The 22,592-nt window shown below is 39.4% G+C and overlaps 1 protein-coding gene across 1 annotated transcript; it reads left to right on the top strand.

Annotated features, from left to right (window-relative positions):
• Positions 1 to 7,776, top strand: LOC139309535 (protein SPMIP1). Its single transcript, XM_070933627.1, has 2 exons — positions 1 to 448; positions 7,658 to 7,776. The coding sequence occupies exons 1-2, from the start codon at positions 1 to 3 to the stop codon at positions 7,774 to 7,776; spliced, it is 567 nt and encodes a 188-aa protein (XP_070789728.1).
• The last annotated feature ends 14,816 nt before the right edge of the window (positions 7,777 to 22,592 follow it).

The following is a 22,592-nucleotide window of genomic DNA, read 5'->3' as shown; positions in this document are numbered from 1 at the left end:
ATGCAGGCTATGAGGGGCCTACTAACTAGCCAGGAACAGGATGGCTGGAGAGAACTGATTAACAAGGAGGTTTTCTGCAGGATCAACTGGAAGGCAAAATATGGACGAAAATGCACCCCGCGCCTGCCTGATCATGGCATCTCCAGGCAAAAGTGTTTGTTTCCTGACATCTACCTTCCCAAGGAGGACTCAAGCTCTAAAAATCGAGAAGGAGTTCCCCAAAAGGAGGATCGCCAGGCACCAGCAGAAGAGAAAGTTGGGCTAAGTCTTCAGGAGCCTCTTCCAGAGATGAGGGTCCCAACCCCAGAGACCACACAGCTGCTATATAAGGGCTTCTCCCATGAAGGTAAAGGAAGACAGAAGTACCTCAAAGAGAGAATGATGAAGTCTCCTGAAGAAAAGTTTTGTTACCCGGTGCTGTCTTCGTGGGAGTATGGTTGGCGCTTAGGTAAGCAGGGTTCCCCACTCTGATGCTCCCTACAATAAACCCAGTTTATTGATGGCAATTCAACCCTAGCCCCTAAGATTTTGAGTCCCCCTTATGAAACAAAAGAGTCTTTTCCCACTTGCTCCCATGACATCCCCTTCCTCTCATTTCCCACCAACTAGCCAAACTTAGCTGGACTGGAATTCGAGTAGCATTTCCCTCATTATTCCAACAGTATCCAAGGGTGGCCTCAAGGTGTGTAAAAATTTGGTTAGCCATGGCCATAGAAGGTAGTCAGTGACTGTAGGGACTGAGAACAGAGGTGAGAAATAGTGGGAAAATAATAATAATAATAATAATAATAATAATAATAATAATAATAATAATAATAATAATAATAATAATAAAAATATTTCCATGCCGCCCACTCTCCGAGGACTCTGGGCGGCTTACACCAAGACAGTATACTAAATAGCATATTGCCCCCAACAATCTGGGTCCTCATTTTACCCACCTTGGCAGGATGAGGTGGGCTCAAGGTTGACTCAAGGCTGAGTCAACCTTGAGCCTGTGAGATTTGATCCGCTGATCTGCTGAACTAGCAGTCAGCTGAAGTAGCTGCAGTATTGCACCCTAACACTGCGCCACCTGATAGGTATTAGTAATGGACACAGAAAATTTCATGTAGGTACTGGTTTCCATTGACTCAGTGGTGGGTAGAGAGCCATTCAACTCAACCAAGGAAAAGGAATCTCTATGCAATGGCCAGGACATATCTCAGCATATTAAGCTGAATTTGGATGCTAGAAGAACAGGCACCCCCTATGGAACCTTCCTCACATTCCTTCCTCCCTGAGTTATTCTGGTTTTTGCTGCCCATCTCCTGCACCCTCACCACCATCTGGATTTGTAAAAGTTTGTTTGCCCTTTACCTCATTGGCCCTCCTTCTTTCTTCTTTCTCCCCCTTCATCAGTGGTGGAATTCAAATTTTTTTACTACTGGTTCTGTTGGTGTGGCTTGCTGGGCGTGGCTTGGTGGGCATGGCAGGGGAAAGATATTGTAAAATCTCCATTCCCTCCCCACTCCAGGGGAAGGTTAAGCAGCCTCTCGAAGTAACAGTAGCAGAGTTGGAAGGGACCTTGGAGGTCATCTACTCCAACCCCCTGCTCACGCGGGAGACCTATACTAGGGATTCGAACCGCTGACCTTTCTGATTGATAAGCTCAGCATCTTAGCCACTGAGCCACCTAGGGAGCCGCTTGAGCCACCTAGGGAGCTGCCCTAGGTTACTGCAAAATCCCCATTTCCTCCCGATCAGCTGGGACTCGGGAGGCAGAGAATAGATGGGGGCTGGACCAGTCAGAGGTGGTATTTACAGTTGTCTGAACTACTCAAAATTTCCACTACTGGTTCTTCAGCAGTGGTGGGTTCCGCCCGGTTCCACCCGGTTCCGCTGAGCCGGTAGCGGTGACGATATGACATCACCAAACCGGTTCTGCCACTCCACCTCCCCACCCCAGCGTTATTCTTATCTTTTATTTGGCCCCACCCCCAATCTATTGCTGCCTCCTGAGTCCCAGCTGATGGCTAGAGAGAAAAAAACTGTTTAAACTCTTGCCGCGGGGCTCCAAAGGGCCGCCCTACAGCTGATCAGTGTTAAAAGAAAACAAATGAGTAGACTGGTGCCTGCAAAAATAAATGGGTAGACCAGTGCCTGCAAAAATACATGAGTAGACCAGTGCCTGCAAAAATAAATGGGTAGATCGGTACAGCTCTGCAAGCAGTTAAAAGCTTGGTAGACCAGTACCTCTGCTAAATCCTAAATAATTGTCACATGACCATCAAGCCACGCCCACAAAATAAGCCACGCCCACAGAACCAGTACTAAAAAAATTTAGAACCCACCCCTGTTCTCCAGGACTGGTCAGAACCTGCTGAAACCCACCTCTGTCTACATGAAGTAGATCTTCATGTCTACTTCATTCTCCTGTAACATGACATTTTGTCAGTACTTGAAATCTGAGGTTACCACCACTGGATGGTGCCTGAATCAAAGGCACCCATCAAATACACCTACCTACTTACCTACCTACCTACCTACCTACCTACCTACCAAATAAATAAATAAATAAATAAATAAATTAAATAAATAAATAAATAAATAAATAAAAATAATATAGATTGCCTTTGATGGAGCAAAGGAAAGAGAAACTTCTAATTTGCCTGGAGTTTTGCTTCCCAAATCTGGCAGTGCCCTAATAAAAAATCCAGAAATCTTACATATAGAAAGAGAGGGAGGGAGGGAGGGAGGGAGGGAGGGAGGAGAAGATAGATCTGGTTGTGTATATGTAAGAGAGAAAAGTGTGTATAAGAGGAGGAGGAGGAAAGAAAAAGGCTGTGTTGGTTTGGTGGAAAGGTTTGCTGCTTACTGAAACTGAATGTAAGCTGTATTACAACATTTTGCCCAGGGACATAAAGATAATATTTGCTAAAATATTAGTTAGCTTATCTAAGACATCAAAGCAAAAGATTCCATTTAATACAGAATGCTAAAAAGAGTCCACATTCATAACTAGGGTTAGGCAGAGAATAGAATAGATAGGATTAGGATTAGAATAGAAAAATGGTTGTCTAATCTCTTCTTAAAAACTTCCAGTGTTGGAGCATTCGCAACTTCTGGAGGCAAGTTGTTCCACTGATTAATTGTTCTAACTGTCAGGAAATTTCTCCTTAGTTCTAGGTTGCTTCCCTCCTTGATTAGTTTCCACCCATTGCTTCTTGTCCTGCCCTCAGGTGCTTTGGAGAATAATTTGACTCTCTCTTCTTTGTGGCAGCCCCTGAGATATCGAAACACTGCTATCAAACATCAGTCACTTTGATGGGGACATGAGCTGCAAGGAAAACTGCTTTTGAAAAGTTGGCTGGTTCAAAGACAGCTGCAGCGAACTGGTCTTGCAGGCTTGAAGACTGTGTATCTATAGATGTTTTCTTACTTGGAGGTGCATGTAGTAAAACATCACTATTCATTAATGTCCTCCTCTTCTAGGATATTTTACTGGCTGTCCTTGCTCTGTGGCTGGCATCAGCCCAGCCATTGCTAGCCAAAGCCCAATTGCACTGCTATTCCCTCCTCCCAGTCTTCCACCTGTTAGGACCTACGTGAGGCTGGGAGTATCCTGCTGGACTTCCCAGGTCTTATTTTCAAGGAATCCACTATTAGTAAACCCAGCAAGAGTAGCACTCTCCAGAAATACCACCTCCCATCCCATTTGTGGCTTCCAAGAGAGAATGGCTGTCAGGAGTGCCAGCAAGTGGTTGACACTGTGGGTGAAGATGTGGACAAAGCTTCTGAAGTGAAATGTCTCAACAAAGATTTTTGAGATTTGTTATGATTGGGGGCAGGATTAAGCTAATGGTAACTGGCCTAAAGGATGGGAAACAGAGCATGGGGAAATGTAGATGTTAAGATATTACTTCAGGAAGTATGTATGATGATTCTCATATGATGGATTTTTTTCCAGTTTTCGTTTGTCATTGAAATGGAGCAATTGTTTTATAGAGGTATGGAGGGAAGCAAACAAAGAAAATCTCATTTTAGAATAAAATTAATTTCTTTCTCTGCCAAGAAATGTACATTTCTCTCACTCTGAAGAAGAAATTGATTGTTGCTGGATAATAATGTGTTGATTTTTGACCCAGTCTCCCTTTTAGATATACTGTATATTTAATATTATTAAGTTCAGATTTAATGAAATTGTATTTTAAATAATCAGCATTTTGTTTTGTAGGAATCCATCCTCAGTGTTAATTTATGTATGGGGTAGGAATTCCAAACCTAGTTTTTTGCATTGGGCCTATATTCCTTAAACCTATCTCAGGCAAATCTTTTTCTAAGTTGATAATTTTCAGGGGTTTTAGGACTATGATTTAGAATAGAATAGAATAACAGAGTTGGAAGGGACCTTGGAGGTCTTCTAGTCCAACCCCCTGCCTAGGCAGGAAACCCTACACCACTTCAGACAAATAGTTATCCAACATCTTCTTAAAAACTTCCAGTGTTGGAGCATTCACAACTTCTGGAGGCAAGTTGTTCCACTGATTAATTGTTCTAACTGTCAGGAAATTTCTCCTTAGTTCTAAGTTGCTTCTCTCGTTGATTAGCTTCCACCCATTGCTTCTTGTCCTGCCTTCAGGTGCTTTGGAGAATAGCTTGATTCCCTCTTCTTTGTGGCAGCCCCTGAGATATTGGAACACTGCTATCATATCTCCCGAATCCTTCTTTTCATTAAACTAGACATACCCAGTTCCTTCAACCGTTCTTCATAAGTTTTAGCCTCCAGTCCCCTAATCATCTTTGTTGCTCATCTCTGCACTCTTTCTTGAGTCTCCACATCTAAAGAGGTTGGCATTATAAAGACATATAGACAAATGGAAAACAACTACTTTGCCCATGGATCAAATCAAAGCACTAATACATTTGCTTACTTATCTTCTGAACTTTGCTTTATTGCAATTTGGAGTCATTTTACTACCTTATACACAGAAATCAGAACAGCTCTATGTGTGCAGTAGTGGTGGCATTACCACCACCACTAGAATCAGGTGGCTTTATATATTGCTAAAATAAATAAAGTACTGTGAATATATTGTTTGTTTTTTGATCATAACAATTTTCCACTAAAGTTTCTCAATCTTACCAACTTTAAGATGAGTCCAGTTCCCAGAATTTCCCAGCTGGCTGGGGAATTTTGTCAGTTGAACTCCAACATCTTAAAGTCCAACTTCTTAAAGTTATTAAGATAAGAAAATCCTGATTTAGATCTTCCCTAAATTGATGCTCCCCAGATGTATTGAATTTACAACTGACAAAAATCTCAGCTGGGAATTCCAGAGCTTCAAAGGGAATACACCTGGGAAGCAACTGGTTGTGTAAGGAAGGTCTGGGAACCCACACATAATATCCTTCTGAAGCTCTTTTTAGCCTTGTTCGGTTTGAGATTTGCTGGCCAATTTGGCACGGCTAGGAGAAAGAATTATGCTTGCTCAGCTAACCACTCATTATAAATTCATTTTTAATGATGGAATCTGAATAAAGTTCCAATATCTTCAATGGAGTCGTAAGGCCTAAGCATAGATCTGTTTTTATCATGTCAGGAAGTTGACGACATGTTTATCTTCATCTTTTCTTGTCAGCTAATGAATCATTGCAGTTTTACAATGGAAACTGGACATTATGTCATTTAACAAGAGGATTTCTGCTCAACATTATTCAGACAAGTTTACCTTGATAACTACAACTGCAGTCTCTACAGCTCTAAATGTAAAGGATGCCTGCTTGAAAATGCAGGGAAAATGTATTGAATTTCTGCATAGCGTGTTACTGTTGAAGAGGTGGGCATTGAGTTTTCCTCCCACAAATGCTTTTTATTCTGTTCACCAACCACTTCCTTTGGTTTCTCTTCAAACAGTAAAGAGCTTATGCCTTGTATAAGTGCAAACAAGTGAAGCACCATCCATGGGATGCAGGCAGCACACAAAACCACGCTCCCTCCAGTCTGCGGTTAAACCTCTCTCCACAGAACTGGTCCCTGCTAACCAAAAGTTTGGGAGCCGCCTCCCAAAAATTGCCTTAGGCAATTCAAATGTATTCAAATTGAGCAACCAACAAAACAGGATTCCTCTTCCTTGTCAGATAAGAGGAAACCATGGTTACTTGCTAATTGTAAGCATACACAGATGTCTGTACTGGAGCTTTGAGCAGAACAGGTCATCACTCTTTGCAGCTATAGATGGTGATCTCACAAGCAGTCTGTCTTTCAGGGCAAATAAATCCCTGATGCGGATTTCATCATGTCAGGAAATGGATAACACGTCTATTGTTCTCTTGCCTTATCAGATGATGAATTGTGTTTGTGGTGCAGAGGGATCTGAACTTTGGCAGTTGGAATTCTGTTACAAATTGTTCAAGCAAGTTTACCTTTCCAAAGATGCAGTGGCTAGGGCATTTCGTTATATATGGATGTGATGGTTGGTGCTTTCTGTTCAAACATACCTCAGCAAACATTAAGAAGAAACTGCTTCTCTCTCTCCCTCTTCCTCCCCCCTCATCTCCTCTCTCTCTCTTTCCCTCTCTCCCTCCCTCTCTTCCTCTCTCTCCTATCTATCTATCTATCTACCTACCTGCCTACCTACCGGTATGTCTCTCTCTCTCTCTATCATGTATCTATTTATTTATTGTTGCTATTACAAAAGACATCAATGTATATAAGTCAATGCATAACAAAATAAAATAGCAAGCTTCTGAGTACTGCCAAGCAACTAGATCATCCTTGCTTAGTAGATGTGGGATTAAATAAAACATATGAAGAACGGTTGCAGGAACTGGGTATGTCTAGTTTAATGAAAAGAAGGACCAGGGGTGACATGATAGCAGTGTTCCAATATCTCAGGGGCTGCCATAAAGAAGAGGGAGTCAAGCTATTCTCCAAAGCACCTGAGGGCAAAACAAGAAGCAATGGGTGGAAACTAATCAAGGAGAGAAGCAACCTAGAACTAAGGAGAAATTTCCTGACAGTTAGAACAATTAATCAGTGGAACAACTTGCCTCCAGAAGTTGTGAATGCTCCAACACTGGAAGTTTTTAAGAAGATGTTGGATAACCATTTGTCTGAAGTGGTATAGGGTTTCCTGCCTAAGCAGGGGGTTGGACTAGAAGACCTCCAAGGTCCCTTCCAACTCTGTTATTCTATTCTATTCTAAATGCTAGTTTCTATTTGTTTTCCAATGTACCTTCTGATAACTATTGGTTATAGTATGGTGCCTGCCATCTTGCTGATGTTAAGCCCAACCCCTCCCTTGCTGTCTGTGAACACCCATAATGGTAGTATTTGCGGGTTCCGGGTTCTTTCATTGGAATGACTACAGCAGTGTTGCACATGTAAAAAAAAGTGGGGGGTCTTCCACTGCAATGCCATAATGCTGCTTCTTTTAGTTTGATCCCCTCAGTCTCCCCAGCCACGTGGACGGATGCTAATTTTAAAGAAGTCTGACACTGTATACAATGATAACAGCAAAGCACATTGATACCTTTTTATTCTGTTTTGAAGGACCTGCTTTTTCTTTTAATATTCACATGCCCATCTTGTTTTTAATTTAAAAAAGAGTAAAACATTAACTACAACTATCCCTATTTGACTTGTTATTATATCTCAACTTCACCTTTATTTCAGGAGACACCATTAAGGACATCAGGACGCCAGTTCATGGGAAATCTTGCATTGTAAAGGATACTTTCTACTTCAAAAATGGGACCTTCTACACTCTATCCAAAACTGACAAATTAGCATGAATACTGGCCGAAAAAAGAAAAAAATGTTCCACTATGTCGATATATGAGTGCTTATTGCGATATTAAATCAGAAGCCTTGCATGACCTGGATCCAGATTTAATCATACTTGGAGTCAACCTATTTAAACCAGCGAGGTCTAAATGAATCATGGTTAACGTTTCACTGTTTTCAATGACTCTGTTTTAAGTTTGATCATGATCATGTGCAGATCCAACTCTATCTCATTGCCTCTATTCACAATTTCTATTAGCCTCTTTGTTATGTGCAATATTGTCTATACAACAGATTTGTTGTCACATACACACACACACACATACTGCACACACACAGATATTTTATGCAAAATATAAAGAGAGACTCCTGGCCCCCCGGGGGGGGGGATTTCCCACCATTCAAGCTATAGAAGTGAAAGAGCTGAATCCTTTATACTTTCATTAATGCCTTAAACCAGAGATAGTCTATTCAGTTTTAGAGCTCAGTGTTGTATAAGATAATAGAGGGGTTTTTTTTAAAAAAAGAAACATCTCTTGCTTGTTATGCTGAATGTATGAAGGAACAAAGAAATGAATAAACAAAAAATATGCACAGCAAACACCTCCCACCCCATAATGAGTTTTTCAGTTGCAGTTTCCATTGTCTTTATGAAACTAAGGAAACATTGTCAATGTCAGCATAATGCCAGGATTACAGTATGTTCTGCAACTTGACAAGGCAATCATTTACGAAGGAAAGGAAAGAAGGAAAGGAAAGGAAAGGAAAGGAAAGGAAAGGAAAAGAAAAGAAAAGAAAGGAAAGGAAAGGAAAGGAAAGGAAAGGAAAGGAAAGGAAAGGAAAGGAAAGGAAAGGAAAGGAAAGGAAAGGAAAGGAGGAAAGGAAAGGGCTTCAATCATCCAGAGTCCAGTCAAAAGAGGACTGGAGTGGGTGGGTGAAGAAGCCAGGAAAGAAACTGAAGGATTTGAATTGGCAGAACCAGTTCAAGCCACGAGGCTGTTCAAATTGTTTCAGGCTCTTTGTTCATAGATTTGAATAGTCAGCCTCATATCATAGGAACAATTAAGAGTCATTAGGTTGGATATGGTCTTTGATTTTCACTAATTTTACTGTAAAGAAGATAGAATGTCACTACTTTGTGAGATTGAAATTAAAAGATTGTAGATGAGACCTCCTGTCAGGGGTGAAATCCAGCAGGTTCTGACAGGTTCTGGAGAACTGATAATGGAAATTTTGAGTAGTTCGGAGAACCAGCAAATACCACCTCTGGCTTGCCCCGAGTGGGAATGGAGATTTTGCAATATCCTTTCCCTGGGGTAGGGTGGGAATGGAGATTTTGCAGGATCCTTCCCTTGCCATGCCCACCAAGCCACACCACACCCACCAAGCCACACCCACAGAACCGGTAGTAAAAAAATTTGGATTTCACCACTGCCTCCTGTACAATGTTCAGAGCAGGTTCGGAGGGAACTGAAAGATGATCTGTAAGCTACTTGAGTTCTATTCTATGAGCCCCAGAGGTCAAGGTGAAAGGCCTAACCTTGGGTAACCTAGAAAGTGATTTTCAGATCTGCCTTTGCCTGCTCTGGGGAAGAAATGAGACACTCTTTGTTCTGAACTGATGGTCCCCTGTGGATCCCAGCTGCTTTGTTCAAGACAAGGGAACAAAAGCCCTGTTGTTGCCACCACACGAGAATGTGAGAGGGAAAGCAAACAAGTGTTTAAGTTTGCCGCATGGGTGCTCATGTTTTGCAAAGTGCACCAAACAGGTATGCCTAGCAAAGCTGTCTCCACACTTAGCAGATATAATTTACAGGAAACCTGAGAATCTCACACTCAGAAGGTGCTTCTTGAAGCCAAGAAAAATGGCATTGCAGCCATCAGCTTATTATCACTGCTGCATATATGCTTGTATTCTTCAGCTTTTCTCACCATCTGATTTGAAAACGTAGCTGATTATAATGTTTTTAAGATTAAATTTGTTTTTACTTGAAGAGGTCCTATATGCCAGTGCTCTACTGAGATTGATGGTGTTGGAAGAAATATCCATCTGGTTCAGTTCCAAGTGGGGAGAAAGACACTGGAAACATATAGGCTGTTTGGAAAGTTGGTTTAATGGTGAAGCAGAACCACCAAGCACGTATGATTCTGGGTAGCTGACCACATGGAGTGGAGAGTGAGGGTTATTTATACCCTCTCTGGGCTTTGAACTTGAGCTTCCTGTTCCTGTGGCAAAGGCATGTAATCTATTGATTGCTGTCAGGGCCATAGCTAATTTTGTAGGTAATCTGAGTCAAATTTGGTTGAAGCTTGCTGATGCAATAAAGGGGCTTGTTGGCAATTCCTATTGTGGCTGAATGGCTTTGCCCTGAAGCATAATCCCATCATCCTGGATCTGAAGGTGTTTGTTTTGTAGATAGACTGGCCCAGTCTTTCTTAATGGGCACCATATATCTGCTGGGGGCAGGGAACTGTTTTCTATCTTTAAAACATGTTTCTTCTTTTATCATCCAGGCAAATATAATATTCTGCCTTTTTAATATTTCCTAAAACATTTCATTCTTCTGGGAGGGGAGTGGCTTCCTACAATGGAACAGAACAAACTATTATAATGCAAAATTATACAATTTAAATGTAATGAATAAGCCACCATTTTATCTCTTCTAATATACCTGAAAAGTGACTCCTTTTTCATTAAAAGGGAATGAGTTCACCCTTCATTGGTAAATAGGTTGTATTCATAGGTTTCATAGTCATAGGTTTCGTGTTATGACTTGATTGAAAGACGATAGTAGCGTGAAATATATTTTACTGTGTTATTTATTACACAAAGAATGTTGTCCAAGGTGCTGCAGAGGAATAAAGGATGACAGTCTCAGTGCACAGCTTGATATACTGAGGATGCTTTTTCTGGTGTGGTTAAATCACTGCTTATTCTGTGATTCAGCATGTGCTGGTTTTTGGGCTGAAACTCCATTTGTTGTTCCAGTGTTGGTCTTTTCGTTGGTCTTTAACTCTCATTCTTTTCTGCACTTCTCCTCTTAGTTTGGCTCAGAGCCCATCTATGGAGCTTGGGAAGTTATATTTTCCTAAGGGTGCATGGATGACATGATGAACCATATTAACTAGTCTATGTGAATGCACCTCCTCTCACTCTTGCTAGACAAGGAATTGGCAGCAAATCTCAGTCACCCAATTCCACACAACTTAATTTGGCTTCTAGGCTCAGACTTGGCCACAATGGGATAAAAATCTTGAATGCAGATTAGAATGAAGCAGTATTATTAAACAGCTGATCAGCCTTTGTCCCCATGAGACTGCACTTCCCTCATGGCTGTTCAAATCTGATATTTCTTTTTCCTACTTTTCCCAAGTTTCAGTGGCATCTTTTTTTTGTGATTCCTGGCCAAATGGTTGTTGTTTTTTCTTGACCTGGTATTTCTGGTCTGTCAGAATGAAGGGCTTCACCAGCTACTCATGCTGTGATTCTTCTAGAGTTAAGTGGTAATTTAGGTCAAGTAATTTGGGAGCAATTTTGCTTGTATAAAAGGATGAGTCATTCCAATCCTTCAGGGTAAGGTTGATGAGAGCAATGATGTAGATTAAGATAAAATCTATAAGCTTCCAGATGGAATTTCATCCGGCTTTCTAAGTGATGAGTTCTAGGCAAGTTTCTGCCAAAGGTAAGAAAAAGAAGAAACAAGTCTCTTGGAGAATGTTTTGGACTATATCTCCACTCCATTCTGTCTTGAGAGAGCTCGAGATCTCAATATCTGTATACTGTACAAGGGCTGTGAAAATATTTACAGACCCCTCGCATCCTGGACATGAACTGTTTCAACTCCTACCCTCAAAATGACGCTATAGAGCACTGCACACCAGAACAACTAGACACAAGAACAGTTTTTTCCCGAATGCCATCACTCTGCTAAACAAATAATTCCCTCCACACTGTCAAACTAGTTACTAAGTCTCCATTACTATTAATCTTCTCATCGTTCCTATCAGCCATCTCCTCCCACTTATGACTGAAACCTGTTGCTGGTATCCTTAAGATTTATATTGATTGTTTCCCTATGACTATCATTAAGTGTTGTACCTTATGATTCTTGACAAATGTATTTTTTCTTTTATGTACTCCGAGAGCATATGCACCAAGACAAATTCCTTGTGTGTCCAATCCCACTTGGCCAATAAAGAATTCTACTCTACTCTACTCTACTCTACTCTACTCTACTCTACTCTACTCTACTCTACTCTACTCTACTCTACCCTACTCTATTCATCTAATTCATATTATCTTGTGAAAGTTGATTGTTTCCCATCCTCAGCTTGTAGAAATATCTTGCCTGATAAAAAGTTCCCGAGAATTTTATGCATAGATTTTCCTTTTCAGTGGCTCCTAATAATGGTATCAGACAGCTGTGGCAAAGACAGTATTCAGCAGATCATCTCCACACTGTGTGGGGAGATTTTTTTTTTTTAATTTGATTTATATGCCGCCCTTCTCCGGAGACTCAGGGCGGTTTACAATGCGTTAAGCAATAGCCTTCATACTTTTGTATATTTTATACAAAGTCAGCTTATTGCCCCCACAAACTGGGTCCTCATTTCACCTACCTTAGAAAGGATGGAAGGCTGAGTCAACCTTGAGCCTTGGAGAGATTCGAACCAGCAGAAATTGCAGGCAGCTGTGTTAATAACAGGGTGCGTATACCACTGTACTATCAAGGCTCTATTTTACTGTATATTCAAGGGGATGGACTTGTCTGAGCTGTTAACTCATGGAGGGATATAATGAGGAGATAACTGTTAAGAGAAACTTCTTGCTTCAGAAAATGTTCTTCAATCTACTCCAGAAAAGGGAGCAGCAACCATTTAGTGTCCTCCAAATCCACTGGAAGCAGGGCCCAGTTGCCAAGCTTAAAACACAGCCTGCCTCCACCCACACGCATACCACAAGCCCATCTGATGCATACCATTTCATGAATCATAAAAGAAAAGTTTTGGGTTTAACGCCGAAACTATATTTTCTTTCTTTTTAAAAATTATACTTTGGCTTGCCCTGGCACTTCTTGGTTGCACTCCAAACAGGGCAGAACTCTTTAAGTATATTTGTGTATGTACTTGTGGATTTGCTCAAGGCATTTATTCCCATGTATTTTGGAATTTGGATCTGTAAATCTTAGCAACAGCACAGTAAGAAACGTTTACAATGGAAGTACGTTACTATCCATTGTCAATATCAGAGGAGTGAGGTAAAAATAAGCAAATTATATTCCATAAAGATCCATATTCCAAAAACATCTATTTGAATAAAAATATATAATCCCATATAATAATTTTTATTGTATCACCCACAGAAAAGTTCAAAATCATGTATTGTTCACATGTGCAACCTTTTATTTCAGGCAGCATGATAGGGAAATGCTGGGAATTGATGTCAGCACATCTTAAAAATCTCAAGTTTGAGAAATGCTGATATAAATAGGATTTTTATGGTGTGATTGCTCTGTGTGCTTCAAGAATTTTACAACGGATTCTAATGATATAGTTTATAATCTGTAACCCCGTAGTCTTTTATCAGCTTCCATCTTGAGGGAAAGGAAAAGATGCAATATCTGCACAATTTAGAAACAATCCATTTGAAGGTATTCCTGGAGGGAGGGAGGGAGGGAGGGAGGGAGGGAAGGAAGGAAGGAAGGAAGGAAGGAAGGAAGGAAGGAAGGAAGGAAGGAAGGAAGGAAGGAAGGAAGGAAGACATCTTGGCTGGTCTTCCTATTACCCTGAATTATCTGCCTCCCTCCAACTGAAAAATCACATCTGAAAGATGAAACCATATTGGGAAAACAAGAATTTCTATGGGGAGACACGTCAAAGGAAATCAATTGAGTTGGGTTGGGTTGATCGCAAGACTACAAGCATCGACATATTTTTACCCCCTTCCAATTGCTGATGCCCTTGCTGCCATTCATATCAAGAAGAGGAATTTATTTGAAGGGAAACAGTTCCCATATAGGCACAGATTGACTTCCAACATCACCACAAGTATTAATACATTCAGTGACCTTTCATCCTATCTAAGGTTACAAACATTTATCGTATTTCTTTACCCCATATTCCATCCCTTATCTAATATAAAATAAATATCATTTTAGTTCTAGGGGCTTGGGCAGACACTGGAGGCCTACCAGCATAAGATAGTAGAGATGGGAGAAATATTCAGACTAAATAGTAAATAGGTAGATGTAGATAGAGACAAAGATCCAAGAAAGGAATATGGGAGGCAAGCCAAAAAACGAATAAGAATTGAAGTACTAAAATGGGCAAGAGATGATGGATAGAAAGGAAATGCCTTTTAATATAATGGTAGCTTGACTAAAAGCTAGAATAGAGGTAGAAATAAGAATACACATTTTTATGTAATAGAACAAAAGCAATAGCTAGACAGAAAGATTATAGGTTGAAAGATGGTATTATTATGTATGTTTAAATAATATGGTGACTGGCATTAGAATGGCATATTGAAACATTGACCAACTAAACAATGAAGGACTATATTTAAATACAAACATGTGTATCAACACTAGGACTAGTAATGGTGGCCTGCCTAGAAGCTTGAACAGAGGTAGAAATAAGAAATAGGGGGAATATTAGTATACACATTTTTATATAATAGAATAAAAGCAATAACCAGATGGAAAGACTAGAGATTGAAAGATGGTATTACTACGTATGGTCAAATAATATTGTGATTGGTATTAGAATGGCATATTGAAATTCTGAACAAATAAATAATGAAGGTTTATGTTTTAATACAAACGTGTATTAACACTAACATTACAAAAGTTTGACTAATGTAATAAATATTATTAATGTTATTATTGTTATTTGTATCACAAAGAACGATACCCAGATGCCATACTGTTCATATATTGATGTTGATGAATATTTTAAAATAAAATTAAAAATACACAAAAAACAAACAAAGAAAGTTACAATGGCACTTTCATACTTACGACCTTTGTAGCCTCCCTGTGATCATGTGATCAAAATTCATGTGATCATTGACAGCTGGTTCATACTTATGATTATTACAGTGTCACAGGGTCATGTGATCACCTTTTGTGACCTTCTGACAAGCAAAGTCAATGGGGAAGCCAGATTCACTTAACAACTCGGTTACTAACTTATCTACTGCAGTGATTCACTTAACAACTGTGTCAAGAAAGATCATAAAATGAGACAAAATTCACTTAACCAATGTCTCACTTAACAGCAGAAATTTTGGGCTTCATTGTGGTCATAAGTTGAGGACTACCACTACTGAATTTTGGCAAGGAGTTGAGGCAACTGAGGAAAGTTTTCATCTGGCTTACTCAGTGCCACATTCTTTTGGCATTTTCAAACCACTTTTCAACTCCTTCATACTACATTTTATGGCTACCCACTGAACTTTACCAGAGAACAATATTTAATCAGAATAATTTAGCTCTCAAGATTCGGGGACTATACTTATATAGAAATGAAGATTTTTGTAGCAATATTTATCCTTCAGTAATTTTTCTACTGTATATAACTTGTTTAATGTTCATGCTGCAGCTAATAAGAATTTCCTCTGATTCTTGCTTTGCCCCCTCCCACTCCCATGTTGAACCAAGCAAGCTAAAGACTCAGGGGCCTCACTGGGACAATTTACTGAGATTATTATTATTATTTTTTTTGTGATTCAGCCATCTTGGGCAAACTCAGTCCGTTTGGTTGATGTATGATTGAACATATTGTTCAACTCAAGAAAAAAAAAGTGAATTCAATAAGCATCTCATTGGGTCTCAGTCCTACAAAGCATGTTAGTTTAGCCACTAAGCTAGTCAGGTTGGGTTTTTGACAGTAGGTAAAGTTTAAGGCAGATACCAAGTGAAATTTTCAGCATGGCATAAAATAAAATAGAAAATTACCAGAAATGTTGAGTTATGAGAAGAAACAAAGAAATCAGGCTCTGGAAATCAGACAGGGAAAACTACAGGGGAAGGGTTGCCTTTATTTTAAATCTGAATGAGTTTTGTTGAGGCTAGGAGTTGATCGTTTTGGTGGAAGAAATAATTGATTATTTCTGGCTTCTTCTGCTCAATGGAATGAAGCTATGTTGGAGAAATAATTTTATTGTTGTGAATATTCCCAGTTGAGTCACAAGGAAATGAATGGATAAAATAGGAATTTGTCCTGGGTCAGGAATAAAGCACAGAATCCTCATTCCCCTCCCCTCCCCATCTAAGCTCTGTGTTTCCTCAGTTTGAAAAAAATGCCCAATATTTTTTGGGCTTGGCCACTCCATCAGCACCAAAGCAATAAAAATTATAACTTTGAGACACCGTCCTGTAGGCTGAAAATAAGTCTCAGGAGAACCTTAAGTTGGTTAAAATTCAGAAATACTGGTTTGTACTATTAAGTAAATCATTTTTTTTTTTAAAAAAAGTAGTGCTTTATAGTTAAATAGGTGTCTTGTGAGCTTTTAAAGCAAGAAAAGGTTTGTGCACCCTCTGGTGGGAATAGTAATGCAATATAGGACCAAAAGACAAAATGAAGAAAAAAAAATATGTAAAAGAAAGAAAACCACTTACCGGTATTCCTTTATTGACAATCATAGTCCAATGTTTATCTAGGGTATTAGAGTGAGCAAATATAATGAGAAGGACAGAAGTGGATACAGCTCTAACTTGTGCAATTTTTTAAATAAAAAAAGCTCACATTTTTTCAAAAAATGTCCCAGAAGGGACAGAATCTGCTAGTTTTTGCTGATAAAATCCTGCTTCGGGGAATTATTGACATATAATTATGTTTTAGTTCGTATGTTATTTTTGGAAGGGCAATGAATTTTTCTCCCTTAATTACATCTAGAAATCCTGTCAGGTGGGTTTAGATGGGAACTTTTGGCTCGCTTTTGGCTGCTCCTGAAGAATGACTTGCGCACACTCAGGCAGTGGAGGCCCTGAAGAAGGTTGCTGAGAAATGTTTACAGGTAGGCTGGGTTTAACTGAAGTGTAGCTGGTGTGATTTTACTTGGCAAGCTTTATTTTTATCATTCGTCGGTCTTTGGTTTTGGAGATTTACACAAGACTAATTCCTGTGTTATGTTCCCTCAGCAACATCTTCCATTGTCCCATTACCTGACTAAATCCTCTCTATAGGACAGTGATGGTTAACCTTTACACCGTCGTGTGCCAAAAGCAGGGGGAGAGCAGGGGAGGGTCGCACATGTGTGTGCCCACACCCATAATTCAATGCCCCCCATACCTCGCCCCCGTGCATGTGTGCGCGTCACCCCCCTCCCCATACTTCCCCCGCTTATGACACACAACGGCAAAAAGGTTACCAGTGGGCCCGGTAGGCCTGTTTTTCACCCTCCCCAGGCTCCAGAGGCTTTCTTGGAGTCTGGGGAGGGCGAAAACAACCTTCCCCACCCCCCTGGAGGCCCTCCGGAGGCCGGAAACAGCCTATTTCCTGACTTCCGGTGTGCCCGGAAGGCTCAAAAATCAGCTGGCCGGTGCATGCATGTAAGCTGGAGCTGACCTTGGGCAATACTCACGTGCCCACAGATATGGCTCCGTGTGCCATCTGTGGCATGCGTGCAATAGGTTTGCCATCACGGCTATAGGATAATCATCTGGTTATGCTAGTCTGCATTTTTTTTTTTTAATTTGACTTATATGCCACCCTTCTCCGGAGACTCAGGGCGGCTTACAATGTGCTCAGGAATAGCCTTCATCCTTTTATATATTTATACAAAGTCAGCTTATTGCCCCTACAACTGGATCCTCAATTTACCTACCTTAGAAAGGATGGAAGGCTGAGTCAACCTTGAGCCTTGGCGAGATTCGAACCTGCAGTAATTGCAGGCAGCTGGTCTTAACAACCAGCTTAATAACAGGGTGCCTTAGACCACTGTACTACCAAGGCTTTTTTTTCCAAATTTTCCTTTGGTGTCCATCTGGTGTCCATTTGCATTCTTGAACTTCTCAATATTCAAAAGCATTGATTTGGGGGCAGGAGGGAGAGCAAAATGTTTTCTTATCTGACTTTCCAAGCTGCCATATTTAGACTCACCTTATCAGCTTTTTAATGTCTTCAACTCAATTTGACCAAAGCTCAAAATACATAAATGAAAGTTGAATAGTGCTGGTTTGATATAAGGAAAGGATGGGGAAACAGAAAGAGGCAAGAAATATGGCAGTTCTATTACAATGTTAATAACACGTTCCTGTGGCATCTTGAAAATCTTCTTTACAATTCTGTAGAACATTTGCTGCCCTGAGTTGCTTGACATGGGCAGCATATACATTTAATAGGTGTATTATAAATAAATAAAAAATTGGGTTGGTTGAGATATCAAAGCTGTTATTTGATCTCTCCATATTTTTCTCTTGAGAAAAATCATCAAAGCAGATAAGATCTTTATAAGGAAGCGAGACTGGGTTACTGACTTGAGCAACAACACAAGCAGGACATTGTTAGCGACTCGTCACCCACCACAGGAAGTAAATAAATCATTTTCTCTCTTTCTGGAATGACCCTGCTAGAATCAAGTGTTTCCATTTTAGGGCAGAATTAATTATATCTGTAATATAGAACACCATTGTTGAAAAGAAGAATGACAGTAAAATTAAAAATAGAATGGGGATGACAAAGGTAAAAGTTTATTATATATATGCAAATCTTTTATGTCAGTTCTTATTAAGGCTCTTCCTGAGGTAGGCAATATATAATAAAAGTGTAATAAATTATTATTACTATTATTTTTAACATTGTCAGCAGGTCAATCCATAGCACAGCTTGCTTAATTTTGCCATAGTATACCGTACAAGTCAATAGTGGCATATTCAATAAACCACAATTAAACTATGATGAATAAATTAACCAAGTCTATATAAACCATTCCTAATAATCCAAGGCACTTTCATTCAGGGGTGGGTTCTACTTACCTTTACTACCGGTTTGCAATGGGGCCATGCTGGTTTCAACACTTACATGGTTCCTACCAATTGTATGGTTATAAACACAGTTTGAAAAGATATTTCTTGTTTGCTTAACGAAAAAAAGCCTTGTATAATTGTTTGCTCTACTAATATAAACACTCACTGTTATCAGGTTTTAAACAACATTATCTCTAATATGTTACTATAGTATCGCAAAGAAATTAAATCCTACACATCAAAGTATAGTCAAACCATGAGATAAAATCTGATACAAAATAATAGTCTTCAGTGGGCTGACCCATCTCTACTTGTATCATCTTTCATGTCTTACTTGCCCAAAGACCATCAACATACATTACTATGAAAGAACATTTGGGGGCAAAAGCATCTTGAGGAATTCAAGAACAGCTTGCATTCAAAAACTCATTCTGGAGTTCAAGGATATCTAAAGTCATAATTTATTTCAATAATTATTTGGAGACGGAGCACATTGGGTTGGTTCATACATTTTGAGCCACGAAGTCCACGCTGTGTCTTAGCGATGTATGAACCAAGCCACTATCTTAGTACAATGGAATTTATGAAGGCGACCTTTGGCATCCAGTCTGAAATCCATCTTTCTCTGAATTTTGTACATAGTAATGTATGTTGATGGTCTTTGAGCAAGTAAGACATGAAAGATGATACAAGTAAAGATGGGTCAGCCCACTGAAGACTATTATTTTGTATCAGATTTTATCTCATGGTCTGACTATGGTTTGCAAAGAATTTGAACTTTGCAATATATATATATATATATATATATATATATATATATATATATATATGTATATATATATATATATATATGTATGTATGTATGTGTGTATATATATATGTGTGTGTGTGTGTGTGTGTGTGTGTAGTTAATATTTCGGGTTTCTTCCCGTGTAATTGTGGATATATCCCTAAAAGGGTAGAAGCGACGTTTCGACAGAATCCCATCTGCCATCATCAGGCTTATGTCAGCAGTCTTTTGCAGTAACATAAACAAATATATATATAAATATTTACATAAATATATATATATCGGGTGTTTTCCCGCGTCATTATAAATAAGTTGGTTAAAATATTTAAAATCCTGGTTAAAATCCCAGCTTAAAAGCTTTTAAGCTGGGATTTTAACCAGGATTTTAAATATTTTAACCAACTTATTTATAATGACGCGGGAAAACACCCGAGATTTTAATTTTTTGCATATGCACACTCGCGAAAACTTAAGAAGAAATATATATATATATATATATGTTTTTCTTCTAGCCAGGTTTTCCCTACGTAGCCAAGGTTTTTTTGTAGCTCCAGCTCAGTAGAATCTCATCTACTCGGTTCTGGGCTTTTTTCTTTTCTAACACCTAGCAAGCTCTCACTGCTAGGTGGGAGACCTAAATAGATCCATTTCTAGCTCGTTAGCTTTCATCAGTAGGCCACACCCATCTCCTCCCTGTAAAGGCATAGTATGTAAGTAAGAAAATTGATACTATGCCTTTACAGGGAGGAGATGGGTGTGGCCTACTGATGAAAGCTAACGAGCTAGAAATGGATCTATTTAGGTCTCCCACCTAGCAGTGAGAGCTTGCTAGGTGTTAGAAAAGAAAAAAGCCCAGAACCGAGTAGATGAGATTCTACTGAGCTGGAGCTACAAAAAAACCTTGGCTACGTAGGGAAAACCTGGCTAGAAGAAAAACACACATAGACCCTACGAAGAAGTAAGAAAATTTATATATATATATATATATATATATATATATATATATATATATATATATATATATATGGCTAGCTGATGAAAGCTAAAAAGCTTGAAATAGATCTATACTAGTCTCCCTTTATTTCTTTATCAGCAAAATATAAATTTGGTATAAAATGGTTTGTCGTGAATGTGACTCCTTGAGGGCTCTTGGATTGGAGCTGAAAGGTGAAACGGAGCAGAATACCCCCTCCCAAATGTGGGGCTAGACCAGGTGTCTCGATAGAAAAATGAGCACTTTGGCAACGTTTTGACAGAATCTGGACAACTTCCTCACACATCTCAACAGCCTACACCCCAAAATACAATTTACTATGGAAACAGAAGCTAACAACAAACTTCCCTTTCTGGATGTCCTAATCTACAAAAAACCCAATGGCTCCCTAAGACACACCATCTACAAGAAAAAAACACACACCAACCGCTACTTAAATGCACAATCACATCACCACCCTGCACAGATCAACTCCGTAGCCAAGACTCTCATCTCAAGAACCAAACGCCTAGCCGACAAAGACCACCTGAAAACTGAATTACACATTCTCACAAACGTATTAATTTCTAATGGATTCCAAAGAAACACTATCACCAACCTAATCCAAAGTGAGACACCCCCCAAGAACCAAGACACAGAACAGGACAACGACATCGCCCTCCTCCCTTACATCAAAGGCACCACAGATAAAATCAGCAAAATTCTCCACAAACACAATATCAAGACAGCCTTCTGCACTGACCAAAAAATAGCCAACATTTTAAGAAACCCCAAAGACAAGATCCAGCTAGAAAACCAAGGAGTCTATGAAATACCATGCGAAATCTGCCCAGCCACATACATTGGACAAACTAATAGGAGAATAAATGCACGCATTGCAGAACACAAGAATGCAGTCAGAAAAGAAGAAAAAAACTTCCTCTCTTTTCCACCACCTTAAAGCTATAGGACATGAAATTGATTTTGAAGGAACCAAATTAATCTCCAAAACTGAACACCTCAACAAGAGAATAATTATGGAAGCCATTGAAATAGAAAAACGCCCCCATAACATGAATAAACGTGATGATACCTCCTGCCTACCAGACATCTGGAAACTAGCCCTTGTCAACAAACGAGTCCCAGCACCCACAGACAGAAAAATCTACACCCCAGAAGCCAAACACACACACCCCGAGACCTCCAACCAAATCACATTCCAGCCAGCCACAAAGATGAAGCCCTGCCACCTGGTGGAGAAAAACCGTCCATACACCCAAAGCCAAGCCAATAGACAAAGACTGGGACTCCCAACCATTCAGAACGAAGAGGTGGGGCCATCCCAGCAAAGCAGACTACCAGCACCAGATTTGAAATAGTAACGGCAGTTGCTGCAAAAGACCCCTTGCATAAGCCTGATGATGGCAGATGAGATTCTGTCGAAATGTTGCCAAAGTGCTCTCAATCTTACACGGGAGAAGACCCGAATATACCAAGACTTGCATACCTGTACCCGTGAAAATCTACGAAAACAAACATATATATGTATGTATGTATGTATGTATGTATGTAAAAAAAGAAGCAGACATACTGCAAACTCCAGAACTTAAGATTTTAAAATTTTAAAAGAATTAAAATTTTATTTTACTAAGCTTTTGTCAGCCATCTGCTGACATTGTCAGAGTATTAAACTACAATTACAGAGATCTCTGCCTTATATACACATACACATACACATACACACACACACACCACACACACAAACAGATCTGTTCTGGTTATTTAAATTTCTATGTTTATAAGGTCAGATATGGAACAATTCTGAACAAACTCTTTTACCAAATAATCCATTGGACAGAGACGTAGACATTCAAATTAACCTAGATTGTTTATTTTATGAAAAAGCAGCATTTAATTAATCTTGAATGTTTTGAATATTAAAGATATGGGCTTTGCATTTTTTGGTTAAATATATCATAGTGTAGCAAGATTTCCATAGCAAAAATGACCAAAAAAATCAGCTCTTTTCTTGTGAATATACATTTTTATGTTTGCGTGTTTTAAGTTTGACTAGAACAACATTGAACGGGA

Source organism: Pituophis catenifer, unplaced genomic scaffold, assembly GCF_029215685.1.
Source record: "Pituophis catenifer annectens isolate HBS135680 unplaced genomic scaffold, rPitCat1.0.hap2 SCAF_2, whole genome shotgun sequence".
NCBI classification, from domain to species: domain Eukaryota; kingdom Metazoa; phylum Chordata; class Lepidosauria; order Squamata; family Colubridae; genus Pituophis; species Pituophis catenifer.
This window is presented reverse-complemented; position numbering and strand designations above follow the sequence as displayed.

What these genes read in the sequence shown, in the direction of transcription:
- LOC139309535 (XM_070933627.1), top strand. Translation starts at nt 1, where the DNA reads ATGCAGGCTATGAGGGGCCTACTAACTAGCCAGGAACAGGATGGCTGG. An exon ending in GGAGTATGGTTGGCGCTTAG is followed by an intron (nt 449 to 7,657) that starts GTAAGCAGGGTT and finishes CCTTTATTTCAG; the next exon opens with GAGACACCATTAAGGACATC.